This window comes from Chaetomium tenue (assembly GCF_020726465.1).
Source record: "Chaetomium tenue strain MPI-SDFR-AT-0079 chromosome Unknown F5144scaffold_2, whole genome shotgun sequence".
NCBI lineage: Eukaryota > Fungi > Ascomycota > Sordariomycetes > Sordariales > Chaetomiaceae > Chaetomium > Chaetomium tenue.
The window spans coordinates 4844115-4872014 of NW_027117330.1; the positions used below are offsets into that span (position 1 = coordinate 4844115).

Here is a 27900-nt window from a genome sequence, read left to right on the forward strand (position 1 = left end):
TTTCGGGTTTCTTTTCCAGGCTGTTTGCCCCGTGACAAAGAACAAAGTGCCTTTATGTATTCCATCTTGATGGAGGACCGACCTCCCATACCCCGAAACATACCAACAACAACCAACCGACTTTTGTATTCCCTCAACGCCGAGCTACCGTCTAGCTGTGTTTACTTTCATCCTTCTCTATCAACTCGCCCACGCCCAAGCCCCGCCCAACCTTAACCTTGATCTTCTGATCAGCCTTCGCAGTACTCCCCTTAGCCGGGTCCCTCCCAACATCGCCCACAGCCTCGCCCTCATCCACATTCTCGCCGTCCTCAGCGGTCTCCTCCCCCTTGATCTTCTTCTTGTCCGCGCCCTCGCCCGCCTCCTCCAGCTGCTCCTCGCGCAGCTGCTCCCGGATGAAGTCCAGCTCCAGCTTCATGCAGAAGGCGTCCTCGCCGTCGGCGTAGTACTTGCTCTCGGTCTTTTCGGTCTTGAACCCCAGTGTGTCGCGGTACAGGTGGATGGCCGCCTTGTTGGACACGCGCACGTGCAGCGACACGTAGTGCCCGCCGAAGGTTTCCACCATGGCTTGTTCTGTGGGTTTTGGCATGGGCGTTAGCATTCGTCCGGACGTACATACATGCATAAAAATAAAACTGAAGGGTGAAAGAGGGGGGGGGCCTACGGCTCTGGCGCATCAGCTTCTCGGCGATACCCAACCGGCGGTGGGTGCGCATGACGGACAGCGAGGTGATGTGGCCGTGCTGGACGCCGTCGGCGGGCTCCTCCTCCATCTTGGCGAGCACATAGCCGACGATCTTGGGGTAGTCGTAGGGGGTCTTGGGCGGGCGCGACACGTCGACGGCGACGTACGACAGCTGCGGCCACGAGAGCGCGTGGTACAGGTAGTACTTGAGGAAGTAGTTCTCGGGCAGGTTCTCGAGGTTGGCGTGCTGGATCAGCGGGATGTCCGACGATCGGAGGAGGCGGATATCCATCGTGTCGGAGTTTTGGGGGACGAGTGACGAGTGAATGGCGAGGCGTCGGGGCGGGAGGGCCGTTGTTCGGTCTATGGAGACAAGGCTGAGAGGTGTGTTGGTGCTGGGCTGGGCTACGCTGCGTTGCGAGGTTCGGGTTGAGTGCTGAGCTTAGGGCCGAGCTGCTGTAGTGGGGACTCTGAAAATCAACGGGTTGGTGGGGACCCCTGTATCTTAGCCGCGCAAATGGCGGGGCAGCTCGCCGCCGTCTTAACCGACATCGCGGGCGAGGTGCGGGGCATTCTCCATTCTCCAACTCGCAAGATGAGGAGCAGTGGAAGGCTACTTACACCGGCGGGGTTACCTGTGTCCACCTGTTATATTGTGCATATGTGTATAATAAGGGTCTTCGTTTCAATTTGACAAGCTATAGATTCTACTTCTTTCTGTGTCTGACCTTGTGTTTTTCCATTTCTCACCTTGCGAGTCTCGTTGTTCAGACGAATCTAGATACCCGGGATTAACACCAACCGGAACAACAGAAACAACAGAGATATCAACAAAATGGCGAGATCTCTAGAAGGCAAGCTCGGCATTGTGACCGGTGCATCTCGAGGTTGGTTCCCCTCCCCAGCTGAGAGGTTCAAACCCAACTAAACAACCCCAGGCATCGGTGCTGCCATCGCCGAGAATCTCGCCTCGAAGGGGTGCAACCTGGTGATCAACTACACCTCGGCCTCCTCGACCGAGCTCGCCGCCTCCGTGGCCAAGCAGCTCTCCGAAACCCACAACATCCGCGCGGTACCAGTCCAAGCCGACGTTGGCACGCCCGCGGGCGCCACGGCCCTCATCGCCGCGACAAAGGACAACTTCACCAGCGCCGACTCCCGCTTCCAGATCGACATCCTCGTCAACAACGCCGGCATCGCGCGCAACGGCATGCTCCCGCAGGTGACGGTAGAGGACTTCCAGGAAAGCTACCGGGTCAACGTGCTCGGCCCGCTGCTCGTGGTGCAGGCGGCGCAGCCGTATCTGCCCAACGACCGGTCCGGCCGCATCGTCAACCTCAGCTCGGTGTCGTCGTCCATCGGCTTCGTCACGCAGTCCGTCTACGGCGGCACCAAGGCCGCGCTGGAGGCCATGACGCGCACGTGGGCGCGCGAGCTGGCCGCCAACGCTACCGTCAACTCGGTCAATCCGGGCCCTGTCGAGGGGCCCATGTACGCGGCCAACCCGCCCGAGTTCCTGGAGAACATCGCCGGGTGGGTGCTGCATGCGCCGCTGATGCGGGCGCGGGAGGGTATTGATAGCGCTGAGGTGGTCGAGGATGCGAAGAAGAGCGGCGGCCGGCCGGCCTACACCAAGGAGGTGGCGGGGATCGTGGGCATGCTGTGCGGTGAGGATGCCGGGTGGTGTACGGGGCAGGTGGTGAGCGCCAACGGCGGGATGATTATGCAATAGATGATGGATGCTGTTAGAGTAGATTAGAGGGTTTATGGTTTCTTTACAATTTCAAACGCGCCGTTTAGCCGGGCCTATCTCAGTCGGGCAGCCTGTACCGGGCATTGGCCGTTATTACGTAGAAATACAACTTCTCAAACCACGGTCCATCCCTCTCCAGCTCGGGGGCTACTAACACCGGTGCACCGGAAGTGTGGAGGAGAGCCCGCCTATTCCGCCATCGCCGGGGTGCGGGGATCCTGAATTTTAGCCCCGCGTTGCAGCGTCGACCCCGCCATAAACCAATCTTCAGCACGCTCACCCCGCGGTACATTCCTACCCACCGGTACCGGTCTCTCCTCACCGTGCATGCTCATGTTCACCACACACTCACCGCTCAACTATCAACTATTTGGTCTTACTCTCTCTCTCCCACTCTCACTCTCTACCCTCTTAAATTCCTCACTCTCACCATCCCGACTCCACCACTCAACCCCATAAAAACCTACACTAGGAAAAAACTACGCCACCAGAACAGAACCACCACACACCCACCCCCTCCCCTCCCTACAAACAAACCCCAAAATGACAACCACCGCCCCCCCACATCCAGCAGCACCAACATCCCCATCCCCAGCAACAACAGCCCAACCCCAAGAAGAAGACCCCTTCGACACCCTGCTCACCCTCGAAGACCAGTTCTACAACGAAGGGTACGAGCAGGGCATGGCCGACGGGCTGGTGGCGGGGCGGGCCGAGGGGCGGCAGCTGGGGCTGGAGCGCGGGTTCCTCAAGTTTGTGGAGAGTGGAAGGTTGCAGGGGAGGGCGATTGTGTGGGCGAATAGGGCGCGGATGGGGAAGGCGAAGGTGAAGGCGGAGGGGAAGGTGGTGTCGAAATCAAGGGGTCAGGGTGAGCGTGTTGTTGGGGAAGGGGGGCCGTCGGGGTCGGGGTTGGGGGAGGAATCGGAAGGGCAAGGGGAAGGGCAAGGGGAAGGGCAAGGCGATGGCGCTGAGGATGGAGGGGCGGAGGCACAGGTGGCTCGTCTACTTTCCCCGTTACCGGACAACCCCCGCCTGGCAAAGCACATTACCACGCTGTATGCGCTGGCGGAAACGGAGAGTCTGTCGACGGAAAACAACGACGAGGCGGTCGACGACTTTGACGACCGGTTACGGCGGGCGCAGGGGCGGTTCAAGGTTATCGAGCGGATGGTGGGGGAAGGGGACGTTGGGAGGCCAAAGGGGGAGGGGGATGACCCTGGGGCTGAGGCGGGACCTGGAAAGCGGGAGGTGGTGGATGTTTGAGGGGGTTGGTGAGGTGTTTGTAAGTGTCTAGGTCGAGTGATATGATAGGACGTAGCTTGGAGTAAGATAGCGCTGGAGTAGGCCCTTTCTCTTGAGTTGGAATGAACAGACACAGAACAACACCAAACACAACGAGCAACACATCCACTCCAATGCAAATCTCTATACCCCACTTGCCGAGTTATATACAACTCCCTACCATCCCCCCGTCATCTTCACCACCGCCTAGCTCTCATACGAACGACCTGCACGGGTAGCTGTGTCTCGTTAGCCCCACATCTCACTCAACCCAACAGTGAAACCAAAAACTCACTCCTCAGAATACGACTGCTCCGTCTCCAAGTTGAACTTGTGCACATCCCACTTCCCCGTCGACAAGCTCTGGCCGCTCGGCAGCGGCGGCAGGCCACCACTCAGCTCCAGCACGCGCTTGGCCGCCTCAACACCACTGCTCTCCAAATAACCCGCCACGCCCGTCTCCTTGCCCGACTCCTCGGCCGCAACAAGAGCCTTAGACCCTTCCTCACCAACCAACTCCACACGGGGCGCGGCGGCGCTGCCGACGGTGAGCAGGGCGACCTGCTGGGCCTGCCCCACGATACTGTGGCGCGGGTAGGCGCGGCGGGCGTCGCGCTTCCAGTAGGGGTTGTCGGCGATGTCACCCGCGGGCACCGTCACGGGGTCGTCGTACAGCTTGGGATCGTTGCTGCCCGGCGCGGGCACCCGGTTGTAGGGGTTCAGCGGCACGCCGTTGGACCGGTTCGGGTCGATGGCGGTCGCCCGCCGGATGCGCTCCCAGATGCCGGTGGATTGGAGGGTGTATTTCTGAGGAGGGGGGGGGGGAGAAGGGTGTTAGTTCCTGGAATGGGAATCGCTTTGCTCGGGGTATGGCGAGGGATAACTGTCGCTTCTTGGGTTTTGCCGATTGGGTGCTTGCGGTTGGATCAACTCACCTTGGTGATGCTGACGGCCTCGCCGGCAGCCTTGGTTGCCACTTTGGACGCCATAGTGGCAGCAGTTGCGGATGTGTGCCTGGGCAGATAACTAGCGGGTTCAAGTTGCTCGATCCGCTGTCAAGGTGAGTGAGGCCCAGGCGTTGGTGGGACTTGGCAACTGAAGCTCCAGGGCCTCGACGGGCCGGGGTTCAGCCGGCTGATGATGAAGAATCAATGGTCCAGAATTCCAGTATTCGCAGGGATGGCATGGACCACATCCCCTGGAGAAGACGGAAGCTCTTTTTTGTTCTTTCCGAAGAAGAGAAACCGGTCTGACATGACCGAAATTACACCATCTCACCTGACTGCAGACTCTTCATTTCACTCAGCGATGGCTTGGTTGCCGGGCTGCGGATACGATGGAGATGGTGTATTTTTGGGTGTATTGTGTCGGTACATGTTATTTCACAACCATTTCATATCAGGCTCAACGCGTGCACTCGCTCGCTGAGGTTGCAACGAGGGACGGAGGGAAGTTTGACTTTAACTCGCCCGTTGGCGGCTGCGGCCAAATTCCCCCAACTCGTCCTGCAGCTCCCGCTCCTCGATTTGTTTGGGGATACACAGCTGCGGGCGAGGCTGGCGGGCCACCCCGAGGTCACCCGTATCTGGCAGGCCCGGCCTACGAATACCCTGCTTGCCTGCCCTGGACGGCAAACCTCCCACGGACCCTTTTTTGGCTCCTGCTGCTTGTGCTCTGCCGCAGCGGAGCTCCATCGCAACCGAACCCCCCTCCCCTGGCCTGGCCTCCTCTGGGGCCGTACCCTTCTCTGATTGGTTAGCGCCTGCGCAACCAGCTCAACGTCCTGTTTACCACCCCAAGCTCCCGACTTCATCTCTTTCCATCTTTCTTCTCCCTCTTGCCGTCAGCCTTCCACTTTCATCATATCGTGGTCGCAACCCATTGGCGACCCTCTTCCCGTAGTCTTTCATCATCCATTAAACACCCTCTCTCTCCCTCCTGTAAGCTACTTTAGCTGTAGTTACAAGCTGCGCGTAACCTTTCATCGCCCATCATGCCTATGGAACTGCGCAAGCGCAAGGAGGCTCCCGCGCCTCCGCCCGCCCCGGCGCGCAAGAAGACCACCAAGACGACCAAGGCCGCCAGCACCGCCACCAAGGTCAAGGAGGCCGTCAAAGAAAAGGTCGCCGCCGTCGTCGCCAGCACCAATGGCTCGTCCGACGCTGCCAAGCCCGCCGTCGGCGACACCATCAACCTTGACGGCTTCGGCGGCGAGATCGAGACCCACGACGGCACCAAGACCACCCTCAAGGCTCTGGTCGACGAGAGCGAGGCCGGCGTGGTGCTCTTCACCTACCCCAAGGCTTCCACTCCAGGCTGTAAGCCAAACCCACCCATTCCCATCTCTATAACACAGCATCACATCCCCCCTTCTCCCTCCCCTACACATATATACACCCCCTCGTAGATCCCCAACCCCCCCTTAAAACACACACACACATAAATAAAGAAACCCACCCCTAACCCCCACAACCAAACCAATCAGGCACCAAACAAGCGTGCCTCTTCCGCGACCACTACGCCGATCTAAGCACCGCCCCCGGGCTCGCCCTGTACGGCCTCTCGGGCGACTCGCCCAAGGCCAACACCACCTTCCGCACCAAGCAGCGCCTGCCCTACCCGCTGCTGTGCGACCCGCAGGCCACGCTGATCGCCGCCATCGGCCTGCAGAAGACGCCCCGCGGCACCACGCGTGGCGTGTTTGTTGTGGATAAGCAGGGGAAGGTGCTCGCTGCGCGGGCGGGCGGGCCGGATAAGACGGTGGAGGTGGTGAGGGAGGTGGTGGAGGGGTTGAAGGAAGGGGAGGGTGGTGAGGGTGCTGGTGAGGGGAAGGGGGAGGTGGTTGAGGAGGAGAAGAAGGAGGAGTCTAAGGTGGAGGCGGAGACGGAGAAGGAGAAGGAGCCTGAGTCGAAGGATTTGCCGGTTAGGGAGGCGAATGGCGAGGCTAAGGGCGAGGAGAAGGAGAATGGGAAGGTGGAGGAGGAGGAGGAGGCTAATGGGGAGGGCGAGAAGAAGGAGGAGTAAAATGAGTGTGTGTTTTGTTGTTGCTAATAGCGGCTGGATAGGTAACAAGGGCATTTAGGGGCTCTTTTCCTTTCCTTTCCTTGCCTTTCCTTGTCTGGATGACGTCTGCTGTGATCTGCTCTCTTGGATGGTTCGGGTTGAAAAATGGTAACCAGGAGCTGTATATAGTATCTGTATCTCTTTGAAGTTTCCTTTTTTTTCTGATAGCAATGGGAATTGGGTATCTCTCTGCATTGATCGAGCTTGTTCAAGACAGCTCAACCTTGACCATGATATGGTCTGGTCCCCAACACATTGACAACCCCGTCTCACCCGTCGCATCACCGACGCCTTTCACCGCCATGTTGCTGTTGCTGCCGCTGATGATCTTGGTGACTTATTTTCTGCGCCCGGTATATTAGCATTCAATGGAACGAGCGGGATGAGAAAGGTGGAGGAACGGGAAAGTGTAGGAGACAACACTGCAGCTGTCTGTTTTCTCTCAGAAACACACTCACCGCATTGTGTCTTGCTGTACGAATTGACGACCGCGTGTAGCTGCAGCCAGTCAATTAGCATTCGTGTGATTAAGATTTAGGCGCTCGGAGTGGGAGTATTCTTACAAAAACAACAGACCGGCCATGGTGAAGGCAGCCACCGGCGCCATGATGGTCTACATCAATTAGGGCGGGAAGTCAGCATAGCATTCTTGCAGAATTGATGGGATTGAACAGGACCGAAACTGTAAAATACCTTTGGGTTGATGTTACGAGACATGTCTCATTCTCTGTTGGTTGGTATTTGCCAACTCAGCAAGCATGGTAAACCGAGGTCAGATGTTTGGATTTGGGTGGATGGATGGCGTGGTGTTCGCCAAAATATTTGGTCAGGGGTTTTGAGGGGCTCACTTCCTGCCTGGCGTAACGGGTCCGAGACAACTGTCCAACTCACAACAAAAAGACAATGAATCTAGTTTTCTGATGTCGCCGGGTTTTTAGTTACGGGTTTTATTAACGATTTGTTAAATGGCCGAGAGTGGCGCTGTCAGGTATATCTGCACAGAGTTTGCAACACAGCTGACTGGTGAATATATCTCATATTCCCCTCCCCATCCACCTCCTGTCTATAAATGCATATATGTACAAGTACACCCCACAGAGCAAAGCCATCGTAAACCCTTCCCACCGTCCCGACCCCAAGGGTATGCATGGTCCCCAATCCAGCCCAGCAGAGCACCACACAACGCGGTGCGGTGCTATGCCTACAAACACAAAACAAAAGCCCAAAATGAAAGTGCTCCCTTCAAACGAATCAGCCGCCCGGTTACCAGTGCCCCTTAATCGGAGATGCCTGTCCGTGGGTCTGTCTGGCCGCCCAAGGGGAAGAAAAAAGGAAGAAGAAAAAGACCACTGCCTGTGGTGCATAATGAAACGGATACCGCTTGCTGATTTGGTGCCAAAGACAACTGCCTGCCCGCCCCGGTCTATGTTGCATCGCATTTGCTGCTCTTCCAAATGGGGTATCATGTCGTGTCAAGAGAACCGTTAATTCCCCGCCGCTGTCGTCCGGACTAGGTGGATGATGGGTGATGGGTGGAGGTAGGAGGGCGTCTCTTGCGCAAGAATATGCCAAGAGCGTCACCCAGGAGCAACGGGGAATGTTGATAAGGTGATTCGCATCGACTTCTTTGAGGAAAAAAAACGTGGCTGTTTAGAATTCGAAAAATGGCCCCTTTCCAGCTCATGCCCCAGGGAACTCCCCCTTCAGCAACTGAAGCTTCTCCCTCCCATCTAGTCGCACATGGTTGAGGTGGCGCATCACGTACTCATACGTGAGCATGGTGACGGTAGCGGCCGGCACGGCACGCATCATGTTGGTGCCCAGCCCTGCGTAGAATGCCCGCCACCCCTCCTCCCGGAGCATGGTCCGAACCGTAGAAACGATACCCCTGTACTTGGGTCCGGCCTGTGGTTGCTGGGACGCTCCGTTGACACCTGGCTGCACGGGTCCCATGCCTTCCATGTATTCGTGACCTGGCATCGGTCGCCGTTGTGTTTGCAACCTTGTGCGGATGACCTCGTGGGGATAGGTCGCACTGCTGGCGAGGATCTTGGACATGATGGATGCCGAGAGAATACCGAACCAATGCGCCTTGTCGTCCTGGCCTGCCTCGGGCGCTGCGCCCATGCCCCGGCCGGTGAACTTTACTTTGAGGTACTCGTAGGCAGGAAACTGGACGGCGACGTGAGTGAGCCCGAGGAGAGCCGGTGTGAGGCCCGAGTAAAACGACAGGATGCCCTCTGTCGTGTACATCTTGCGAGCGGCATCCAATGTCGATCTGTAGTGCCATGGCTGATGCAGGGTTGGACGTGATGTCGGTGTATTTGCTCCTCTAGGGAAGAGTGAGAACTGTGTCCTGTTGTGGCTGGTTGACTGTGACATCAGACGGGTCTTAATAACCCAAATCGGGTTCGTGACTATGGTGCTGCTGCCCCCAGCTATGATGGACGACCAGAAGTTGACCACGAATGAGTTGTCTGCAGAGCCCCGTTAGCACCAAGACCGACCTTCCCATCCATGGACAAGCAACCTACTGTGATATTCACCCAAAAAAAGCTTCGACTTGTTGTAGACGGTGAACCATACCGCCCATGTCGGCAGGTATCCCATTATGATGGGCCCCAGGCCCCTGTACAGCCCTCTCAGTCCTTCCTGGTTCCATATCACATTTGCTGTCCCGAACAAGCCCTTGTAAATCCTCGGGTGCCCTGACCCGTGTCTCGCAAATCCGCCCTGTGCCTGTAGCTTGGTCTTTATGACGTCGAGCGGGCAGGTGACGATTCCTGATGTGAAGCCACCTATTGCGCCCGACAGCGCATTGAACTGTGAATCCGAGGCCTTGACAGCCCATCGCTCCTTGAAAGTGAGCTGGATCGGGTCCGGCATCGCTCCACCAGCCGCTAAACCTGCCAAGTCTGTCGCCTCCGTTGATGAGTCCGCCGACCGAGACTGCAATACCTGGGAACCAGGCAATGCTACCCCATATTCCGCCTCAGATGTAGGCGCAGGTTGTCCGTGGGGAGAGAGGTGTTCGTTGTGAGACATGCCGCCTTCAGGAAGGGGCAAGATCGTAGTCGTTGGTGGGTGGTTTGCAAACGCACTTTCGATTTCGGGTTTCCTCGAGGGCCGGGGGTTCCAAAATAGTAGACGTCTCGGGCCACTGTCGCAATCGAGGTGATATTATCGAGAGGTCGTGACCACTGGTGTAATTCTGTGCCTGCGATTCCCTCTGATGCCGATGTGCGGGGAAGGCGCCCGCGCAGGCAGGGGATCGTGACTTCTAGCGATTGTTACTTCTCATGGACTTAGGTGCGGGGCGCACGGGCGGTGATCAAATATCCAAGTTCGGCTTGGAAGATCTGGCGTACGAATGCGCCCGATTGTTAGGAAACTGGGTTAAGAGTTTCGAGGTCGATGGGTGGGACTTTGAAAGGGAAATCCGCTTGGCGGGTGCTGGCGGGTGCGGGTGCGGGTGGGCCGGTCGGATTGCACAATCGGACGCTGCGGAAAGCCGGTGAGCACCGATGGGGCTGGCTTTCCCCGGCTCAGGATCTAACTTCTGTGCTGGAGGTGCGGTTTGCCAATGATGGGTCTCACAAACGGGTCTCCCTGATGGGCCGATTCGGAGGTGGAATTCCTTCGTGTCATGCAACAATTGAGTTGCGCAGTGAGCACGAGCGCAGTTGATGGTGAGATGGATGCCGAGGTGTCTGCAGCGGGCCGATCGGGCTTCAGCATCCGAAACAGGAATGCGAATGTTAAGGGTGTAAGAGGGAATGTAAGAGTGTAAGTGTTGATTCAGCCGTTTTTTACTCTGCAATTACACTGTCTCAACTTTTCCAGAAGGATTGGATGAAATTGCCTCTCAGTGCTGTCCTGTGATCTTGCAAGCTTGAAGCATGTAGGTAGTGAGGGCTTCAAGCTTGCAGATCACAGTGAACAGAGCCTTTGGACGCTATCAACAAAAGGATCAAGAATTCTTGTTCCTGCTGACCCATTACCTCATCGCATTGTGTGGTTGTTGGGGGGCTTGGGGTTGGGGTTGTGTAACATATGATCAGCTCCCTTACGTTACCGTACCATCCCGAAGATTCAGGCACCAAACCAGGCAGTAACGGTAATTCCCGGGACAGCTTCGAAAGTGAAGGTCTGCATTTCGCGGCAATTTGAATTCAGAAGCTCAACACGCCCCGCGAACAATCCACAACCGCCGCCATGTCTGTTGCGCCGTCCTTTTACAATGCCGTCTCCAAGCGGCCTTGGCTTGCGAACATGCTCAAGCCGCTCGCCGGCTGGTACGCCAACGCCGCTGGCTACCGTCAACTAGGCCTCAAGTGCGTTGAACCTCTCTCTCCCCTTCTCGCCCACCACCTACCCTACCTCCCCCTCCACCCCCACCAATTCCTCCCAAACCACCAATTGCACCCCCATCACCCCCCCAATTAGCAAACCAACCCAGCAGCGCCGCAAACCACCAAACCAAACTAACCCTCCCCCTCCCCCCCCCCAAAACAGGGCCGACGACCTCCTCGTCGAAGAAGACGAAGCCGTGCTCAAGGCACTCGGCCGGCTGTCGCCCAAGGAGAGCTACGACCGCATCTACCGGATCCGGCGGGCGACGCAGCTCAGCCTGCAGCAGAAGATCCTGCCCAAGAACGAGTGGACCAAGGCCGAGGAGGACGTCCCTTACCTGTCGCCCATCCTCGCGCAGGTCTACGCCGAGGCCAAGGAGAAGCACGCCCTCGACACCCTGACCGTGCTGAAGAAGCACTAGAGTGTTTTGTTGTTGAATGTGGGGAGAGGGGGGAGTTTGGGGGGGGGGATGCGGGATGAGTCTTGCCTGGGGGAGGGGGGGGGGTGAGGTTCGCTCGGATGAGAAAACTGTACTTTAGGGAGGGGGAGTCATGCCCGACGGGGGTGTGGTAAGGGAGGCGCTGGGGAGGGGAGATAGAGCTGCCACCGGTATTGGAGAGGACGGGCTGGCATGTATGCGTATAGACTCTGGTGTGTCCCGCCAGCCAGACGACTCGCCCGCCCAATTTACTTTGCGCTCTCACTCACACCCTTTGGCTTGATGAGGATTGGTTTGACTGGCCCATATGGCGGTTTCGGCACAGGCCAGACGGTCAAGTTCATGTGTGCGTCCACAGTAGGGTCCGAGGAAGTTATGCCTACTGGATATTCTAGAGAATTCTACCCCCTACGCTTTTCCTAATGCTCGGCTGCGTCGTGTTGGATAGTCACAATAATATGATTGCCTTGCTCTCCCGGCCGTCGCCAAAATAGTGATTTTGTATTGCAAGCACCCCATTCTACGCCAAAGAAAACCGCACCGACGAGTAGAGAGGCAATAGACTCCAAAAGACTCAACCGAGCGCGGTGAGACAGACTCCTAGCATCATCTAACTATCTACCCATAAAAACAGTAAGCTGCTGCCCCGGTGACCCCTTAAAAACAGCCACCGCCAATTTTCCTACGTGTGTATGTAGCGTTGAACCTTCCCAAATTCAACCCCCTTCATACACCATCCTACTAACACCCAATACCAACGGCCAGTTGCATTAACGAGGCACCGCCTCGGTCTCCGACCCGAAATGCGCATGACACGGCCAAGAAGATGAAAATGAAGTCGGCCGGGAGGAGACCTCAAAAGGCCAGCCCGGCGTCGTCGAGTGCTATGCCGCTTCACGGTTTTGTCGCTTCCAAATAGAATAAACAGGGCGAAGATGCAAACAAGGAAGAGAATAAACAAAAATCCCATCTGAACCGCCTAACGCCTGCCCCCCAAGCTGGTGAGGGGTTCTGTTTCGATATGCGTCGTGGGCTGTCGTACAATAAGCCAGAGAAACATGGCTTCCTCTGGGGACCGACTTCACGGTTGGTTGCTTTTTCCGTGGGACGGGTCGGAAAAGGGGGCGTGAATCGTTTATACGTTTCCGCCCTTCTCGTCGGTGTCGATATGCCAGACGACGTAGTTGGGCAGGCCGTAAACGCCATACCCAGCCCGCTTGGCCATCTTCGCAAAGCCTTCTGTCTCTGCCTGGTTTTCGAAGGCATAGCACGGAAAGTTGATCCCTGTATCGTGTGAGTCTGCTGCTTTACGGCCTCGGGAGCGTTCCCACCTACCTGATCTGTGCACATCAGCCTTGACAATGATGTTGACGCCGCCGACGCCGTCCAGCTCAATCTCCTCGTCCTTGTTGTCTCGCCAATCTCCCATCCTGGCCATGTACGTCCGTCCGGTGTCGTACTCTCGGTAACCTGAAGCAAGGTTAGTTTATCTAGTGCGTGGGGCGGCACAGCTGTCGAGGGAACGTACCCTCAACAATGATAGCATCCTTGTCTAGGCTGGCAGCGAGCTTGCGGGCTTTGTCGGATTCGACCCATGAGTTGTAGTCGACTGCGCCAATGGTTAGCTGAAACTCTAGCACGAATATGAATGCTGAACCCACATCTGCCTTCGATGTCGCGGCCGTCTTGATAGCGGTGGAACCAGATATCTACGTGTGGTCAGCATGAAGGTCAAACAGATCCCTTGACGGCGTGTCCATACTGGGAACGAGAACATCCCGGTCGTGGGCAACGAAGTCCTCAATAATCCTCTCGGGGCTGTCGACGATATCCGCATCTCTCCAGTACACCCAGGAATGCTCGGGCTTGAGCGCCGTGTAGAGGAGATAGTTTCGGGCCTTGCCCAAGGCTTTGCGCCGCGGCGCCTGAGCCTTGAAGCCGTGACGGTCCTCAACATCCTGGCTTAGCATGAAGCCGAAGTCCTTTTCTACCACCATTGCGCTCCTGAAGGGGACGCTGTCCGGGCGCTTCTGAATCCGGTCGAGCTCGGCGGCGAGCACAGCCAGTGTGTCGTCGGTGGTGTCGCTGACGAGGAAAGCGAGGTCGATGAGGTGATGGGGGTAGCTCAGCTTGGCGACAAGCTCAAAGTATTTGGAGAGGTACCGAGAGGCATCCTTGAGGGGAGTGAGGATGAGGACTCGCTCGTTGTTTTGCACGGCCTTCGTCGTGGACTTGATGGGGTTCAGGTCGACGTGCTGGATGGTGGACGAGTTGATCTCGAGCGGGGCATGGTGGTTGAAGATTACGGGGGTGCTGAGGTGGGCGCTCCATGATGCCTGTTCATTCGGCGTCATCTCCATGGGTGGTTTCGAAGGGCCCCAGCAGTAGAACCTGTTGAGTGGGGTGTTAGCGATAGGCAAACCGGCATCTGGGGAACGTATTGGGAGCCGGGGAAGCCGGACCTTTGCATATCAGGCGCAGAGCTTCTGATGCCTCGCCATAGCAAGACTATTATGCCGGTGAGGGCGAGGAGAAGCAGGAACCGCGACCTGGTGAACAGGACCCATATTGCCCTTGTTGGTGGTAGATTTGACCTGGCAGCTTTCCAGCTGACGCCGCCCTTAGGAACCAGCAGCATTGTAAAGTATTACAGTTGCCCTCGACGAGAGCGAGCGCATTAATGGCTCGGCCGATGGTGTTTAGGGCCGTCTTCGCCGTCTGCTTCCTCGGTGCTGTCTTGCGAGAGCCAATCCAAGATTCGAACAGAGGACCGCGGGGATATCGCAAGTTGAGATAAGTTCTGGAAGGTGTCTAGATTTAGTGCGACACTAGCGAGCGACGAATAGCAAGGCCACGAGGATTCGATGCGACATCCAAACTGCCAAAAAGATCGTGTTTCGTGTCGCCGGACGCGAGACTGAGGTGTCTTGGGCGGCTTGGGTCCGTCTGCGTTCGTTGTGGCCGCGTGCGTAAGCAGCTGCCGTGAAGAGTCGTCGAGGGAATGTTGCGCAAGCTGGTTCCAGGCCTTGTCGACAGGAACCATCGAATGCACCGTCTCGGTTGGGGAAGCGCCGGGATTAGGGGCCGGAGGGGCCTATGGTCCACTTTTGGTCTGAGCCAAGCCACCTCCACCATCCACCATCCTTCCACTGCAGAATCTCTAGTTGCAGATGTCGCAAACAGCGAGATATATTCCATAGAATGAACGAGGGTTTCAGGATAATCTGTCTGTATACGGGCTGCTGAGACTCTGAGAAATTATCTTTTAATTTTTATTTTATCTTCTCTCAGACGTTGGTCCTTTGACTCTTGTGCTTCGACAACCGCCTACACCCCGCAGGCCAGGCAGTTCAGACGCTGCCCCCTCTGCCGTGACCCGGCGGCAAAGCTCAGGTTGTTGGCGCAGGAGCGGGAGCAGGACGGGCCAAGCCGCCATCTTGTCCGATACGAGATTTCTCCCGCTTTTCGATGGCATTCTGAGAAGCCCAACGAAGTTTGCAGACCAAGAGCAGTGCTCGTCCATATCCTATGGACGACGGTACCTACGAAGAACACTAACTAGCTACTCACTAGCAACTATCTCGTCCCCGCGAGCTTGCAGGGATAGCTGCAAGCAATTTGGGGGCCCTGGATTTTCTCTCAAGGAGCTCCAAGCATCTGCCAATCACCCGGCTTGCACTGCCATCGTTCTAAAGTTGGAGGCGCATCTCAGGCCGCTGCTCTCGGAACAACTGTTCATTTGTGTCATTTTACAGCACTGCTAGGTCTAAATCCCCTGGAAACTTTGATTTCCACCGTTCGAGGTCCAGACCTCGAATCTGACCAGCACTTCAGGCGCGAGCGTTCTTGGCCTGTTTCTAGAAAGAAGCCCGCCTTGGCATGAGACAGACCGGGGCTCCCGTCCCGGATCCGGAAGACGCAGCGCATAACCCCAATTGAGTTTCGGCGGCTCAGGGTACCCACGTGAGCAGGCGCGGGGAGCGTGATGACATCTCGAAGGGCGCGCGTCTCACGGCAGCGAGAGAAGGATAGAACTCTCCGAAGATTAGGTAAGATAGAAAGGGTCTTCTACCCGGCTCGTTGCGACGAAAGTGTAAACAAAAGCATCGCGGGGCACCCACACGCCCGACACTCGCATCTTCACTTCAACGAACTAAGTATTACCATCGCTGGATATGTTCGGACTTGCCTCGTAACCCCGGTATTACTCCCTCGGACGTTCGTTTTTGGCTCTCATCTCCAAACCAAGAAGTCTTAGGTTCCTAACCCGTCTCAAGATCTTGCACTTTCCATTCCCTCGCCATTTATTTTTGGTTGAGAGATCGAGAAGCCCCTGGTTCTCACACTTCGAAATCTGTCCCACAGCCGTGCCTTTAGAACATAGACCCAAAACATGGCAGCACGGAGGTCAGCGCGGCTGGCTTCTCTGGTCACCACTGCTACGATCGCTGAGTCGGCACCCCCACCAGCACCTCCAGTGGCATCTAGGAAACGAAAAGCGGTCACGCAAGCCCCAAAGGCCGAAGAGACCGAAGAGGCGCCGTCAACTCCACGAAAGAAGCGAACCAAAAAGCTCAACGGCGTACCCGAAACGCCCACACCTGCCGAAGTTAAGCTCATCGCGGAGGGTGCGCACACACAAAAGCCCCGGCCCGCCGCGGTCTCCCGTCTAGCAGACCCGAACCGTACCAATGCGGTCCTTCGGTCTCCCAAAACATCACGCATCATCGCGCCGACCGCGGTCGAGCCTATACCCTCCAAGCTCAGCGCCGGCACCAAATCTACAAGTCTAGCAACAGCGACCACAACAACTACTACGACGACAACAACCAGCATCCTCGAAGAAGCCTGCGCGCACCTCATCAAGGTCGACGCGCGCATGAAGCCGCTCATCGACGCCCACCACTGCCGCATCTTCTCGCCCGAGGGCCTGACCGAGCAGATCGACCCCTTCGAGGCCCTCTGCAGCAGCATCATCTCGCAACAAGTCAGCGGCGCGGCCGCCAAAACCATCAAAAACCGTTTCATCGCCCTCTTCAACCCCACCGAACCAGCTCCCACAGACGACGACACCTCGAACAACACCACCACCCCCACCCCACCGCCCACCTTCCCCCGCCCCGCCGCCGTCTCCTCCACCGCCCTCGAAACCCTCCGCACCGCCGGCCTCTCCCAGCGCAAAGCCGAATACATCCACGGCCTGGCCACCGAATTCACCGCCGGCACGCTGACCGCGCAACTCCTCGCGGACGCACCCTACGAGGAAGTTTTGGCGCGACTGACGGCAGTGCGGGGGCTAGGCAAGTGGTCGGCCGAGATGTTTGCGTGCTTCGCGCTGAAGCGCCTGGACGTGTTCTCGACGGGGGATTTGGGCGTGCAGAGGGGGATGGCGGCGTTTGTGGGGAGGGATGTGGCGAAATTGAAGGCGAAGGGGGGTGGGAAGTGGAAGTATATGGGGGAGCGGGAGATGGTGGAGGTGGCGGAGAGGTTTAGGCCGTATCGGAGTTTGTTTATGTGGTATATGTGGCGGGTGGAGGAGACGGATGTGAGTACGATGGAGTGAGTGGGTGAGAGGGTGGGAGGGTGAGTGGGTGGGAGGGTGATGGTTAGTGGGGTGACGGCGGTGGGATGTGTGGGGGGTGTCCCGTGGGTGTGGTTCGTGTATCCGTTTGGGATTTGGGGGCAAGCGATGGCCCTCTGGAAGCCCCCCCTCGTGGGACGTTCCCAGCGAGTTTTTGTCATACCGCTCAGCTTCTCAGGCTTTGTCTGTGAGACCTCTGCATGTTTCTTCACAGAACAAACGCCGTGTCGGGGTGGGAGCAGAGTGGTGGCACCAGAAAACAAGCTTCCGTCAATGCATCGTGCTTGCCGCTGCCGGCATTCCCTGTCGATCTCCCAAGGGGATTTGTTGGCCAGGCAAGGACTTTTCCCAGTTTGAATTCCTGGTGCGCGTCGCGCTATGTTTCAGGGAGTGATGATCGATACCTCGCGATATTTAACTAACCACTCACTAACTATGCAGGTCCTCTGGCGGCCACGCAACTCATCGGTGGTTGGTCAGGCGAGGTCGTTGCCAGGAGCTGGTCGGTCGGCTTGATAGGACGGCGGCCTCCCGACGGACCGCCCGCGTATGTTGAGCACCGCTGCAGCTCGCCACCATTTCTAGGTTGGTAGCACCTTACACGGGAGAACGGCGTGTTGGTGGTGGCACAGGACAGTGTGTTGTCAAGGTGTGGCCAGCTGGAAGACGATGATGCTCAGTCGCCGCCCAAACGCTGCTAAGGGCGCTACGAGTTAGTGATTACTTAATGGCTAGCACCTGGAGAGTAACTATGGTGTTGCCCTGCCGCCGTTGGTCATCTACGGCGGAACAGTTCCGTATTGCCCTCAGGTCAAAATTACACGTGAACAACAACACATCCACGGTTGGGTAACTGAGGGCAAGCCCAAGCTGACGCAATCATGATGGAGGCCGCTCGGAGTTGTCGCACCGGAACATGTATGTAATTCGTGCACAAACCATACACATAGCAACACGGAGACGCCAGGACATGGCACTAGGATGGGAGTATAACTAATGTAGGTAGCTCGGATCAATGACGACGCATTGGGCTCGGAGCTCCTTCATGACGACGTTGTCAGGTGAGCTGACTCCGGTTGCCTGGTCAAAATTATGTGGATGTCGAATACGATCTTGTCCGTATGGTCCTCCATAATGAACGACGCATCATTATGCTACGTCATGAATCAGCAGGCTCACTAGCCGCAGCTTGTGATCGGACGGCAGTCTTTGGCAGCGGCCAGACCTCGAGAATTTGCGGGGAGAAAACAGGACGAGATTGGCAGGAGATGGCGTCTCAATTGTGCAAATCATCCAGGTTCGATTGGGCGATTGAAGTCAGGAGGCGAATTGAATGCCATGGAGATCGGCTTCAACCAAGGTGGGGTGCAACTTTGCACTTCGCTTCGTGTTGATTAGCCAATCATGGGGTGATGAAAGACGCATCTGGGTCGCGCAGTCTTTGTGCTTGTTGCCAGTCTGCCAGTCTTGCCAGTCCGGTGCCATGTTTGCGGGTTGTGTGTGGCTGGAAACTCGAAGGCGAAACAATGAGGACGAAGAGACTCAACTCCTGCTTGGCTATTCCGTGTTTTGTTTCGTCCGCTGCACTGGGCGGACGTCATCCACGAAAACCAAGGCAAGCAAGGCAAGCACATGAAGCTGTTGTGCCGGGAACGGATCAACAAATCGGGATTTCCTTCCTGCAGGCTACTGCAAGAGCTCCCTCCACCTGCAGATTGTTGCATCACGAAGCACTGCGCCTCGCGGGAGGTAATAAACAACGGCCCAGACACAAAAGCGCAACCAACAACACCAAGGATTGGGCACAGCGCCGGTGGGAATTTTCAAAATCGAGGCGACTCATGCATGCAGCATGCGTGACCGTGGTGGAGTTCAGAAGCTTGGAGAGCCCGGACTCAAGGACCGAACCGAGGAAAAGAGCAATCTCGACCCCAGCAAAGATCAGCCAAGAAACGCCATCGACGTCGGCTCGGTCGCCTGCCGCCGAAACAGAGGGCAGCTCGAGGACAAGCATGGGCTCGGCCGAGCTGGGAAGTTGGAACGAGCTGTCAGGGGAACCTTGTCCATTCAAGGAATTCGACCCGCAACGGTGATACGCTTCTGCCAGTGAGCAGCCACTAGGACCACACCCTCATCTCGCCAAGCTCCGATCGCATGGGGCGTTGCTACCGCGCGTTCAGTTGTTCGATGAAAGAATGTCGTGTATTCGTACTTCGTAGTGTAAAAAAAAAAAAAACAGAGAACGAAACATAACTAGAGGCCGTTTCATATGGCGGCAGCCAACGCGGAAATACTTGTACACAGAGGGCGGCTCGAGAACCAGAACCCACACTGCAGAACTTGCGGAAATGGATTCGATTTGGCAGCCCCTGAAAAGCTGAGACAAGCGATTGAGGGAGGCACCGGGGTGGCGCCTCGGAGCGCGCAACCTGTAACTGCAACTGCCAACCTGCAGGGGGGTGTGCCCGGATCAAGGCGGACCCACCAACAATAATTTAGCTCCAATTCCCCCTTCCTGGCAGGTTTCTGTATTTTCTGCCCCTTTGGTCGAGACGGTTCCTCTGAATTCACGCCTCTCTCCTTCCTGTTCTACATCACCTTTTCTCTCCCCTCGTTAGCTTTTTGCTTCACTACACTCGTTACTCTCGTGGAAGAAGAGGTCCAGCCACGACCACTCACCCGTTTATCCCCATTTTACCATTTCTCCAAAACTCGCCTTTTCCGGTTCACCCGCTTCGAATCCCCCGACCGCGAGGAATTCCGACGACACAAACCATTCCATTGAAGAAGAGGTGCGTTGGCATTCGAACTCGAAGCTGCATTGGCAGTTTGGAGGCAAGAGAACAAAAAAACAGGACATTGTTATTTGCGCTTCCCTCCTTCCCTGAAACTCTCCACTGCACACGAACCCCGAGTTTCAACTTCCAAACTCTCACGAGTCGAGTCTCATCGCAACCGGGCCCATCCTGCCTTCTTGATACCCGCTTTGGAGTCGCCGGCCGGGTCCAGCACGTACTTGACGGCAGACGGAAGGCAGAGAGAGGTTCCCCGGATTCTCTCTAACACGGAGTTCCGGGACAAGCCAAGTCAGTCGCACTGTCTGCCTCACGGCTCTGAACGCGTCTGCCTCGCTGGCGGCAACCAAGGCGTGAACCGACCTCCCAACAACCTCTTCCATATTGTTCATTCTCGTACCCCCGTCATATCACTTCACCAGCATCACCATTTCCAGCCCCAAAACAGGACTGTCTGCATTGCGGCCTTTACGATCATATTCTAACCGCGAGCAGCAACAGACTTGACCAAAATGTTTGTCAAGCAACTTCTTCCTGCCCTCGTGGCAATCGGCTCGGCCGCAGGTGAGACCCCATGGCATAGGATTGCACCCTCCTTAGCAGTCGGTTGACGCGCTGACTCGACAATCTAGCCCAATCCGCGACCTGCACCGTGTCTACGACCACCATCAACGGCCAGGCCGAGGCCACCAAGCTCGCCGGCTGCGGTACTGTTAAGGGCACTGTCGTGCTCGGCTCCCAGGGCGGCGCGACGGTTGATCTGTCGGGCCCGAAGGAGATCACTGGCGATCTTGTTGTTGCGGACAACGGCATGCTGGAGACCTTCTCAAGCTCCAGCCTGCAGAAAGTCGGCGGCACGTTCCAGCTCAAGAACGTCACCTTCCTCACCTCGCTCCAGTTCCCCAAGCTCACGGAGGCCCAATCGATTGATTGGGGTTCGGTCACGCGTCTGGACAGCGTCACCCTGGGACCCCTGAACAAGGCCGACAACGTCAAGGTCAGCGATACCTTTATGAACAACCTGGACGCCTTTGCGCTCTCTAGCGTCAAGACATTGACGCTCGACAACAACCGCCGCCTCTCGAAGTACACCTCCGACTTGACTGAGCTCGGCACCAAGCTCATCATCCAGGCCAATGGTCTTGAGCTCGAAGTCGACCTATCCAAGCTTAAATGGATCAACGACATGGAGATTTCCAACGTGACCAAGTTCTCCGTCCCCGCTCTCCAGGTCGTCAACGGCTCCGCTCTCTTTGACTCCAACCGATTTGAGACCTTCAGCGCCCCTAATCTGACCCACACCGAGAAGGGCGACATCTCCTTCGTTGGCAACGGCTTCCTCAAGAACATGACCTTCCCCAAGTTGACCGATATTGCCGGCGGTCTGCTCATCGCCAACAACACTGGGCTGGACGAAGTCACTTTCTTCCCCAAGCTGAAGAAGATCAGCGGCGCTGTCAAGCTCCGTGGCAACTTCACCACGTAAGATACCCGTGTGAAATATTACAAGCTGCAAGACTAATGCCGAACCAATAGCGTCGACTTTCCGGCGCTTGATAACGTCAAGGGTGCCTTCGATGTTTCTAGCACTGCCAACATCAGGAAGTCGTGCGACAAGCTGGGGGAGAAGGCTCCCCGCAGCCAGGGCGGTGATGGCACTATCGAGGGTGTCTTCAGCTGCACGGCCGACAACGAGAACGCCAACGAGGATACCGACGGCTCGACCTCGAACTCCGGCAACGTCGACGGCACCGATGGTAGCGATGAGAACGGCGCCTCGGGCCTTGTCTTCAACGCTGCCCTCTTCGGTCTCGTCGCCGTCGCTGGCCTCGCCTCGGCTCTCTAATGATGGATACCTTGTCAATTTGGGAACCTGGAGTTTACTTGGTCGGGCAATGCGAGTTCTCTGCTGCGGACACCAAACCACGGCCCCCTGTCTTTCCTTTGAATGAACTGTCGAGTTTTGTTTTGCTCCCGCTTCTTTTGGGCTCTCCGCATACCCCGTCACGCGCGCCGCGCAACACTACATACCGCACCGCTAGACTTAATATCTCGATAGAGACGCTGGATTTGTTGATTTGGCTTCCTCTCCGCCCAATTTTCTGTGATGTGGCTTCTCCCTCGCGTCGGTGTTTGGATGGGCAGGGAAAAGATGTTGGCGTGGGTGGGCCGAGTCATCAATAAGTCATGGCGCTGAATGGAGGTTGGAGTTTCGCAAGGTAGTGGTCGTTGGCCAGGTTGAGCTTGGACAGCACGATTTTGGGATGTGGAGGGCCGGTTCAGTCGCCGGACGGTAATCAGTCGATGAGTTTGTGCTTTGTAGTCGATTCGCTTTGTATGAAGTTTTTTTAGTACCTTGTAATAACGGGGTGGCCGTCCTTGGTGTTAAACTTCATCCTGATCAGTCATGGGTATCAACGGCCTTAGGTCTTGGAATTCTTATGGACGTAGTATACGCGAGCTATATGATACACGAAGTTGCTCATACGTTTAGTTTTGTTCCCCTCTCGGTGCTGGTGATTCGGGTGTCTCTTGCCACTGAATTCTGTGGTAGGTAGTAATGAAACAGACGCTCCGTTCTCGACTTGATGCCCGTGCTACCCAGCCAGGATGATGTACCAGTTCAGGGCCCATTAACTATGCGTAGCTTCATTCTCTAGTAGGCGCTCTCGCAATACCCCTATCCATCGTACACCCCCTCCTCGAACTTTTCCTCGTCGTAAAACCTTGCCGCAATCGCATTCCCGTTGAATATCCTGCCCTGGAGCGCGTTGACAGCCTACACCACAACCACGTTAGTCGGTCGGTCAGTTGGTCAGGGAGTTTGGTATGGTCAACAACCAGCCGGTCGAAAAAAAGAAAGAGGGAAAGGCAGTGGGGGGTGGGGTTGAAGGGCGGCAGCCAAGGCCGAAAGACGACGACGAAAGACCACGAAAGAAAACAAGAAAACTCACCCTCAGCGCCGAAACGCCCTCCACAAACCGTATAAACACCCTCGCCCCCTCGACATCCACCACAATCCTCTCCACCCGCCCATACCGCTCCCCACACTCCTCGCCAATCTCCTGCCCCAACCCAGCCTCCACCTCCCCCTCCACGTCCGCCATACCATCCAACATGCGATCCAGCACCACCACAACCGACATCTTGCCCACGCCCCCCTCCTCCCCTTTCCCCTCTTCGCCACCACCACCACCCATCCCCTTCGACTTCGGCGCAATAATCCTTCCCCTCCCCCCCGCCGGTCCCACGAACCCGCCGCCCTCGGCATCCGACCTGCGCTTGCGCTTCTCGACCTGCACGCGCAGCGCCGTGGTGATGCCGGTCTGGGCCGCGCCCAGCCCGCTGCCTTTGGTCCAGCCGTATTTGGCCATGAGGCGCTGGGCGAAGCCCTGTTGGCCGGGGCGGGTTGTGCGTTCTTCTTCGGGTTGTTGTTGGGTTTCGGGTAAGGGTTGGGTGGTGCTGGGGGGGAGGGGGATGGAGGTGTAGTCGACTTCGGGGTCGTAGTCGGTGTCGGCGGCGTCGATGTCCATGGCGGTGTCTGTGTCTGTGGTGGTTGGGTTGGGCGGTTGGGAGTAGCGGACTGGGGCGCGGGAGATGGTGGCGGGATCTGCGTCTGCTGGGGGTGGTGGTGGTGGGGGTGCTGATGATGCGGTTTCTGGAGGTGGTGGTGGTGGGGGTGCCATGCCTGATAATGCTAACCGCCTGGCGTACGCATCGTCGCCGGTGGCATCGTCCGCCACGCGGGGCGGTGACATCGGCGGCGGCGCAAAGGTAAACGACGTGGGAGGCGCAAACTGGTCTGTAATTCCGTTAGCACCCATCCCCCAACCACACACACACACACAAAGCAGAGCACCGCAAAACAGAACAAACTTACTCCCCAACCCGCCCCTCCGACCCCCCTCCTCTTTACTCCCCTCCCCATCACTCCCACTCCCCTCACCATTTCCCCCCCTCCCCCTCCGATGCGCCCACAACACCCCCCTCCACTCCCTGACCTCCCTCACCCTCTCCCCACTCCTCAAATACTCCTCCACATTCGTCGGCCGCGCCGGATCGTACAGCTCATCCCAGTCAGTCTCGCGCGGCGCGCCGCCCTCCTTATTGTTGTTGTTGCGGTTCTTCTTCTTGCGCCGCCCGCCCCGCTGCCGCTTGTCGCCGCCCGCGGGCCCCCCGCCTTGGTACCCGTACTCGTACTCGTCGTCTTCGGTGGCGGCCCAGTCGGCGAGGGTGCTGCGGTTGGGGGCGGGGGTGGAGGTGGGGCCGGTGGGGTGTGCTGTTGGGAGTGTCGTTGTTGTTGTCGCTGCTGTGGTGCTGGAGGGGATGCCGGGAGGGGCTTTGGGGAAGGCGGGTTTGGGTTTGGCGGAGGGTTTGTTGATTTGTGGGCGGCGGATGGGTTGGAAACGGAGGGCTGCGGGCGTCGTTAGCTGGGTACTCATATCCCTCGAAAAAGTGGTAGTGTCTCCCAGAACATACCTGGGTCAATGGCCTTCTTGGCCGGCGCATGGCCCTGCTCGTTCTTGAAGAGCACCGGGTCGCGGGCGATGGAAGCTGAGCCGTCGGTGTCGAGCAGGTTTGCGTACAGCGACATGCCGCCGCGGCTGGGCGGCTGTGGGGGAGGCGCTGCCATACTGTGACAGTTTCGTTATTTTGACGTAGAAATGGCGTATTAGGGCCGGAACAAACGGCCTTGTTGTCGTTGTTGAAGATGCAAGGCTAAGCTCAGCCTTGTGCACAAGGCGAGGGAAGCAAGCAACCTTCAAGGTTCTAATGCACTGTATTTAAGTGGGACCTCAACTCCATTACCGACCCATTGGTGGGGCCCGCAGCAGTGCATGGTAAGGCAAGGGAGGTATGTAATTGTCTCGAAAACGGGAGGGAGACCCTTCTCTAGATTCTACTGGCAAGAAATATATATATTTGTGAGATGAGCTCGCTCCTGGGCTCCTGCTAAGTAGCCATCATAAATGCATTCAAAACTCCAATTCCCTGCTTAGATGCCACCCACCCCCGAGTCCCCATGCCCTTCCACACATCAACTCACAACCACCCCCTCCACCCCTAGTACTTCCTCTCTTTGGGCAGCTTCTTCGCCTCCAACACATCCACATCCTTCTTGTCATAGTAATGCCCTCCAAACTCGGTCAACCACTTGGCCTCGACCGGGATGACCGATCTGACATACTCCCTCGACGTGACGACCAGCTCGTGGTAGATAATCACCTTGGGCGGGGGGTCAATCGACTTGACCACGCTGCTCGGGTGCACATACACCGTCATATTATTCTTGAGCGTGCGGTATCCATCACCGCCGCGGTTCAGCCGCGCGGCATTCAGGAAAAACGCCGAGGTCAGCGCGCGCAGCACGGGCTGCGGGTTCTGGACGCCGCCGCACGTGGAAGTGGCGCCCTCGAGGACGCGGTCGCACAGCTTTTCGAGCTGGTCGCGCACGTCGCGGGCGCGCGTCAGCGAGCGCTGCGTGAGGAAGTTCTCCTTGGCCCAGATGGGCGAGTAGTCGGCCTCGACCCACTGGTTGTAGACGTTGAGCAGCGTCAGGTGGTCGCCGCCGTCCTTGACCGTGAACCGCGCCCGCGCGCTGTCGGCGTGCACCTTCTTGTCCTTGGGCCGGAAGAAGAGGGTGGCTACCTCGCCGAGCATCGAGACAACGGTTAGCACTTCTTGCACGCACTCCTCCTGGGTGGCGGCGATGAGGGCTTTCGCGAGCATGGGCTCCGCGGGGAACTCGCCCATCTGTCGGCCGACGCGAGTAAGGGCGCCGGCGCTGTTGAGGGCGCCGAGGGCGTAGAGCATGTTGAGAGATTTGATAAGGAGCTCAGTGGGCGGCGGGTCGAGGAAGTCAAACCCCAGGAGGTCGTCTATGCCGAGGGCTTTAAGCTGGAGGACCACGCCAGAGAGAGAAGTTCTTTGGATTTCGGGTGTCGGGGACTCGTCCATCTCGGAGAGGTAGGCAAATTTGGTGTAGAGACGGAAGCATTTGCCGGGCCGGACGCGGCCGGCTCGACCCATCCGCTGGTTCGCCGCCGCCCTGGAGCAGGGGACTACGGCCAACGTTGACTGGCCTGTTGTGCCAACTGGGCTGAATGTGTTCTCCTTGGCGTAGCCGCAGTCGATGACATAGACGATGCCGTCGATTGTCAGTGATGTCTCGGCAATGTTGGTTGAGAAGACAACCTTTCTCGCTTTTGGTGGTGTCGGCTCAAAGATCTTGGCTTGCATTTCCGAAGGCATGTTTGCGTAGATAGGCAGAGCTATGATCTCGGGTACTCGACTCCCAAGTTTTCGTTTGATATCCTCCACCCGCTCGCATGCTCGGTCAATCTCTTCTTGGCCGGTCAAAAAGACGAGGATTCCGCCCTCGGGTTGTGTTGCGTGGATCTGGAACACGGTGACCAGACTCGCTTCTAGGTAGTTACTCTCGGGCGCTGATGTGTAGTAGGTTTCCACCGGATGTACACGACCGGGGACATTGAAGATGGGCGCGTCGTCAAAGTATGCACTGAACTTCTCGGCGTTGAGTGTCGCGGACGAAATAATCAGCTTCAGCTCTGGCCTGGCGCGTGTGAGATCCTTGATCAGTGCCAGCAAAATATCGGTGTGCACCGTTCTCTCGTGCGCTTCGTCGATCATGATGGCCGAGTAGCCCTCGAGCGTCGGCGATGTGACCATTTCCCTGAGGAGCATACCGTCCGTCATGTACTTGAGGACAGTCTTGTCGCTGGTGCAGTCCTCGAACCGGATCGAGTAGCCGACTTCATGCCCAACCTTCACGCCCACCTCGTCGGCCACACGAGCAGCGACACTCATGGCGGCGACTCGACGGGGCTGTGTGCAAGCAACCTTCATGCCGTCCTTGGTGAAACCAGACTCGTGTAGATACTGTGGTATTTGCGTCGTCTTGCCCGAACCTGTCTCGCCGACCAGAATAAGGACCTGGTATTCCTTAATGGCGTCTAGAAATGCGTCACGGTACGCATAGACCGGTAGACTCTTCCGAACCTCCTGTATCGTCTTATGCGCCTTCTCCGCGGCGTCGATCTTGTCCTTCAAAGCCCTCTGTTCCTGCGTCAACCCATCACTCGGCTGAGCATACTTGGCTGCATCTCGAACAAAGGTGATGGCGTCCTCGTCCAGCAAGAAGTCGTACTCTCCTTCGTCCTCGCGCTCACGGGATTGTATCTGTGCCTTCGCCTTGACCGTCTGTTCGCGTTCCCACTCCTCGTACTCGGTGACGTGTTTCTCGTTGCCGTACATATCCTTCTCAACGTGGCGCTTGTAGAGCGTGTCCTCCTTCTTCTTGCTGTCGGCACCGTACTGGTCCGGCAACCGGTAGCCATCCTGGTAGTCGTCGATATGGGAGCGCTCCTCGGCTAAGCGTAGAATCTCGCGGTTCTTTGCGAACTCGGCCTTCTCCCGCTCGGACAGACGGACCCCTGACCTCAACTCAGCAGTTTCCTCTGCCACTTGTTTTCGCAACAAGGCGAGCCTCTCGGTCTCCCTCTTTGCGAGGTACTGCTGGCGCGACTTGAGCCGCAAGTCGGACATCTTGGAGTCGTCACGTTTTAATTCGCTCTGACGTGTCTTCGAGGGGCCATCTCTGTCATTGCGCGGTGACCGGGAACGGCGTCGGGGCGATGCGTCGCCATCGTGTCTCCGACTCTTGTGTCGTCGTGGCGACCGATCGCGAGACCTTGACCTGTCGCGTTTGCGGTCCTTCCTATCTTTTCTCTCCCTTCTGTCGTCTCTGGAGGAAGGCGCAGGTTCATCGTCCATCGGGACAAAGGCATAGCGTTTTGACGACATGGCGGCAGAGTATGGACGCAACTCGGCAGTTTGGTGGGTGTAGGTTGACTTGGGCGGCTCAAATGACGACGGCAACCGCATCCTGTCGCTGCAGCAAGCAGCAAGGTCCCAAATTCTTATCTTATC

The 27900-nt window shown here is 57.2% G+C and overlaps 14 protein-coding genes across 14 annotated transcripts; 7 read left to right on the forward strand and 7 right to left on the reverse strand.

Moving 5' to 3' along the window:
- F5144DRAFT_564775 (acyl-CoA N-acyltransferase) lies at positions 1–1272 on the reverse strand. The gene is made up of 2 exons (XM_066788443.1): positions 665–1272; positions 1–573 (listed from the first exon to the last, which is right to left on the reverse strand). Exons 1-2 carry the CDS (start codon positions 975–977, stop codon positions 152–154), a joined length of 735 nt encoding a protein of 244 aa, XP_066647308.1. The 5' UTR covers positions 978–1272; the 3' UTR covers positions 1–151.
- F5144DRAFT_528470 (uncharacterized protein) lies at positions 1273–2559 on the forward strand. Its single transcript, XM_066786883.1, has 2 exons — positions 1273–1572; positions 1624–2559. The coding sequence occupies exons 1-2, from the start codon at positions 1521–1523 to the stop codon at positions 2415–2417; spliced, it is 846 nt and encodes a 281-aa protein (XP_066647309.1). The 5' UTR covers positions 1273–1520; the 3' UTR covers positions 2418–2559.
- A 33-nt stretch (positions 2560–2592) lies between these two features.
- F5144DRAFT_528474 (uncharacterized protein) lies at positions 2593–3701 on the forward strand (the record flags this gene model as incomplete). Its single annotated transcript, XM_066786884.1, has 1 exon — positions 2593–3701. The coding sequence occupies exon 1, from the start codon at positions 2982–2984 to the stop codon at positions 3699–3701; it is 720 nt and encodes a 239-aa protein (XP_066647310.1). The 5' UTR covers positions 2593–2981.
- Positions 3702–3935: 234 nt separating this feature from the next.
- F5144DRAFT_564780 (NADH-ubiquinone oxidoreductase) lies at positions 3936–5146 on the reverse strand. Its single transcript, XM_066788444.1, has 2 exons — positions 4655–5146; positions 3936–4526 (listed from the first exon to the last, which is right to left on the reverse strand). The coding sequence occupies exons 1-2, from the start codon at positions 4706–4708 to the stop codon at positions 4011–4013; spliced, it is 570 nt and encodes a 189-aa protein (XP_066647311.1). The 5' UTR covers positions 4709–5146; the 3' UTR covers positions 3936–4010.
- A 449-nt stretch (positions 5147–5595) lies between these two features.
- On the forward strand, positions 5596–6773 carry F5144DRAFT_146547 (thioredoxin-like protein). The gene is made up of 4 exons (XM_066782434.1): positions 5596–6037; positions 6205–6497; positions 6558–6669; positions 6723–6773. The coding sequence occupies exons 1-4, from the start codon at positions 5713–5715 to the stop codon at positions 6746–6748; spliced, it is 756 nt and encodes a 251-aa protein (XP_066647312.1). The 5' UTR covers positions 5596–5712; the 3' UTR covers positions 6749–6773.
- On the reverse strand, positions 6507–6993 carry F5144DRAFT_564787 (uncharacterized protein). Its single transcript, XM_066788445.1, has one exon. It carries the CDS (start codon positions 6975–6977, stop codon positions 6798–6800), a length of 180 nt encoding a protein of 59 aa, XP_066647313.1. The 5' UTR covers positions 6978–6993; the 3' UTR covers positions 6507–6797.
- F5144DRAFT_564789 (uncharacterized protein) lies at positions 6994–7629 on the reverse strand. The gene is made up of 4 exons (XM_066788446.1): positions 7476–7629; positions 7346–7395; positions 7241–7280; positions 6994–7126 (listed from the first exon to the last, which is right to left on the reverse strand). The coding sequence occupies exons 1-4, from the start codon at positions 7497–7499 to the stop codon at positions 7064–7066; spliced, it is 177 nt and encodes a 58-aa protein (XP_066647314.1). The 5' UTR covers positions 7500–7629; the 3' UTR covers positions 6994–7063.
- Positions 7630–8355: 726 nt separating this feature from the next.
- On the reverse strand, positions 8356–10011 carry F5144DRAFT_146434 (mitochondrial carrier domain-containing protein). The gene is made up of 2 exons (XM_066782433.1): positions 9317–10011; positions 8356–9259 (listed from the first exon to the last, which is right to left on the reverse strand). Exons 1-2 carry the CDS (start codon positions 9825–9827, stop codon positions 8463–8465), a joined length of 1308 nt encoding a protein of 435 aa, XP_066647315.1. The 5' UTR covers positions 9828–10011; the 3' UTR covers positions 8356–8462.
- An 847-nt stretch (positions 10012–10858) lies between these two features.
- F5144DRAFT_564793 (cytochrome b-c1 complex subunit 7) lies at positions 10859–11591 on the forward strand. The gene is made up of 2 exons (XM_066788447.1): positions 10859–11116; positions 11298–11591. The coding sequence occupies exons 1-2, from the start codon at positions 10998–11000 to the stop codon at positions 11554–11556; spliced, it is 378 nt and encodes a 125-aa protein (XP_066647316.1). The 5' UTR covers positions 10859–10997; the 3' UTR covers positions 11557–11591.
- Positions 11592–11612: 21 nt separating this feature from the next.
- On the forward strand, positions 11613–12043 carry F5144DRAFT_564794 (uncharacterized protein). Its single transcript, XM_066788448.1, has one exon. It carries the CDS (start codon positions 11767–11769, stop codon positions 11995–11997), a length of 231 nt encoding a protein of 76 aa, XP_066647317.1. The 5' UTR covers positions 11613–11766; the 3' UTR covers positions 11998–12043.
- A 583-nt stretch (positions 12044–12626) lies between these two features.
- On the reverse strand, positions 12627–14301 carry F5144DRAFT_146667 (Anp1-domain-containing protein). Its single transcript, XM_066782436.1, has 6 exons — positions 14037–14301; positions 13337–13965; positions 13236–13283; positions 13103–13183; positions 12910–13044; positions 12627–12858 (listed from the first exon to the last, which is right to left on the reverse strand). Exons 1-6 carry the CDS (start codon positions 14210–14212, stop codon positions 12710–12712), a joined length of 1218 nt encoding a protein of 405 aa, XP_066647318.1. The 5' UTR covers positions 14213–14301; the 3' UTR covers positions 12627–12709.
- Positions 14302–15652: 1351 nt separating this feature from the next.
- Positions 15653–17156, forward strand: F5144DRAFT_146621 (DNA glycosylase). The gene is made up of 2 exons (XM_066782435.1): positions 15653–15775; positions 15940–17156. Exon 2 carries the CDS (start codon positions 15968–15970, stop codon positions 17135–17137), a length of 1170 nt encoding a protein of 389 aa, XP_066647319.1. The 5' UTR covers positions 15653–15775; positions 15940–15967; the 3' UTR covers positions 17138–17156.
- Positions 17157–20239: 3083 nt separating this feature from the next.
- On the forward strand, positions 20240–21875 carry F5144DRAFT_146895 (uncharacterized protein). Its single transcript, XM_066782437.1, has 3 exons — positions 20240–20514; positions 20583–21432; positions 21487–21875. Exons 1-3 carry the CDS (start codon positions 20463–20465, stop codon positions 21794–21796), a joined length of 1212 nt encoding a protein of 403 aa, XP_066647320.1. The 5' UTR covers positions 20240–20462; the 3' UTR covers positions 21797–21875.
- A 755-nt stretch (positions 21876–22630) lies between these two features.
- On the reverse strand, positions 22631–27774 carry F5144DRAFT_643369 (putative mRNA splicing factor; the record flags this gene model as incomplete). The annotated part of the gene is made up of 13 exons (XM_066792814.1): positions 22631–22729; positions 22905–23752; positions 23867–24380; positions 24485–24584; positions 25022–25197; positions 25228–25599; positions 25630–25999; positions 26030–26064; positions 26095–26396; positions 26430–26470; positions 26501–26541; positions 26575–26913; positions 26953–27774. The coding sequence occupies 13 exons, from the start codon at positions 27772–27774 to the stop codon at positions 22631–22633; spliced, it is 4059 nt and encodes a 1352-aa protein (XP_066647321.1).
- Positions 27775–27900: the final 126 nt, after the last annotated feature.

Bases quoted from the DNA above. Each gene is read 5' to 3' on its own strand.
- F5144DRAFT_564794 (XM_066788448.1), top strand. From the start codon at position 11,767: ATGTATGCGTATAGACTCTGGTGTGTCCCGCCAGCCAGACGACTCGCC.
- F5144DRAFT_564793 (XM_066788447.1), top strand. From the start codon at position 10,998: ATGTCTGTTGCGCCGTCCTTTTACAATGCCGTCTCCAAGCGGCCTTGG. The intron at 11,117-11,297 runs GTGCGTTGAACC...CCCCCAAAACAG, and splicing joins TACCGTCAACTAGGCCTCAA to GGCCGACGACCTCCTCGTCG.
- F5144DRAFT_146434 (XM_066782433.1), bottom strand. From the start codon at position 9,827: ATGTCTCACAACGAACACCTCTCTCCCCACGGACAACCTGCGCCTACA. The intron at 9,260-9,316 runs GTAGGTTGCTTG...GGGGCTCTGCAG, and splicing joins TTTTTTGGGTGAATATCACA to ACAACTCATTCGTGGTCAAC.
- F5144DRAFT_564789 (XM_066788446.1), bottom strand. From the start codon at position 7,499: ATGTCTCGTAACATCAACCCAAAG. The intron at 7,396-7,475 runs GTATTTTACAGT...TAATTGATGTAG, and splicing joins CTCGTAACATCAACCCAAAG to ACCATCATGGCGCCGGTGGC. The intron at 7,127-7,240 runs GTGAGTGTGTTT...TACCGGGCGCAG, and splicing joins GTACAGCAAGACACAATGCG to AAAATAAGTCACCAAGATCA.
- F5144DRAFT_146895 (XM_066782437.1), top strand. From the start codon at position 20,463: ATGTTTGTCAAGCAACTTCTTCCTGCCCTCGTGGCAATCGGCTCGGCC. The intron at 20,515-20,582 runs GTGAGACCCCAT...TCGACAATCTAG, and splicing joins GGCAATCGGCTCGGCCGCAG to CCCAATCCGCGACCTGCACC. The intron at 21,433-21,486 runs GTAAGATACCCG...CCGAACCAATAG, and splicing joins CTCCGTGGCAACTTCACCAC to CGTCGACTTTCCGGCGCTTG.
- F5144DRAFT_146547 (XM_066782434.1), top strand. From the start codon at position 5,713: ATGCCTATGGAACTGCGCAAGCGCAAGGAGGCTCCCGCGCCTCCGCCC. The intron at 6,038-6,204 runs GTAAGCCAAACC...CAAACCAATCAG, and splicing joins CAAGGCTTCCACTCCAGGCT to GCACCAAACAAGCGTGCCTC. The intron at 6,670-6,722 runs GCGAGGAGAAGG...GCTAATGGGGAG, and splicing joins GGCGAATGGCGAGGCTAAGG to GGCGAGAAGAAGGAGGAGTA.
- F5144DRAFT_146621 (XM_066782435.1), top strand. From the start codon at position 15,968: ATGGCAGCACGGAGGTCAGCGCGGCTGGCTTCTCTGGTCACCACTGCT.
- F5144DRAFT_564780 (XM_066788444.1), bottom strand. From the start codon at position 4,708: ATGGCGTCCAAAGTGGCAACCAAGGCTGCCGGCGAGGCCGTCAGCATC. The intron at 4,527-4,654 runs GTGAGTTGATCC...CCCCCTCCTCAG, and splicing joins AGGCCGTCAGCATCACCAAG to AAATACACCCTCCAATCCAC.
- F5144DRAFT_564775 (XM_066788443.1), bottom strand. From the start codon at position 977: ATGGATATCCGCCTCCTCCGATCGTCGGACATCCCGCTGATCCAGCAC. The intron at 574-664 runs GTAGGCCCCCCC...CAAAACCCACAG, and splicing joins GAAGCTGATGCGCCAGAGCC to AACAAGCCATGGTGGAAACC.
- F5144DRAFT_564787 (XM_066788445.1), bottom strand. From the start codon at position 6,977: ATGCAGAGAGATACCCAATTCCCATTGCTATCAGAAAAAAAAGGAAAC.
- F5144DRAFT_146667 (XM_066782436.1), bottom strand. From the start codon at position 14,212: ATGCTGCTGGTTCCTAAGGGCGGCGTCAGCTGGAAAGCTGCCAGGTCA. The intron at 13,184-13,235 runs GTGGGTTCAGCA...CCATTGGCGCAG, and splicing joins CCGCGACATCGAAGGCAGAT to TCGACTACAACTCATGGGTC. The intron at 13,045-13,102 runs GTACGTTCCCTC...ACCTTGCTTCAG, and splicing joins GGATGCTATCATTGTTGAGG to GTTACCGAGAGTACGACACC.
- F5144DRAFT_528470 (XM_066786883.1), top strand. From the start codon at position 1,521: ATGGCGAGATCTCTAGAAGGCAAGCTCGGCATTGTGACCGGTGCATCT. The intron at 1,573-1,623 runs GTTGGTTCCCCT...AAACAACCCCAG, and splicing joins TGTGACCGGTGCATCTCGAG to GCATCGGTGCTGCCATCGCC.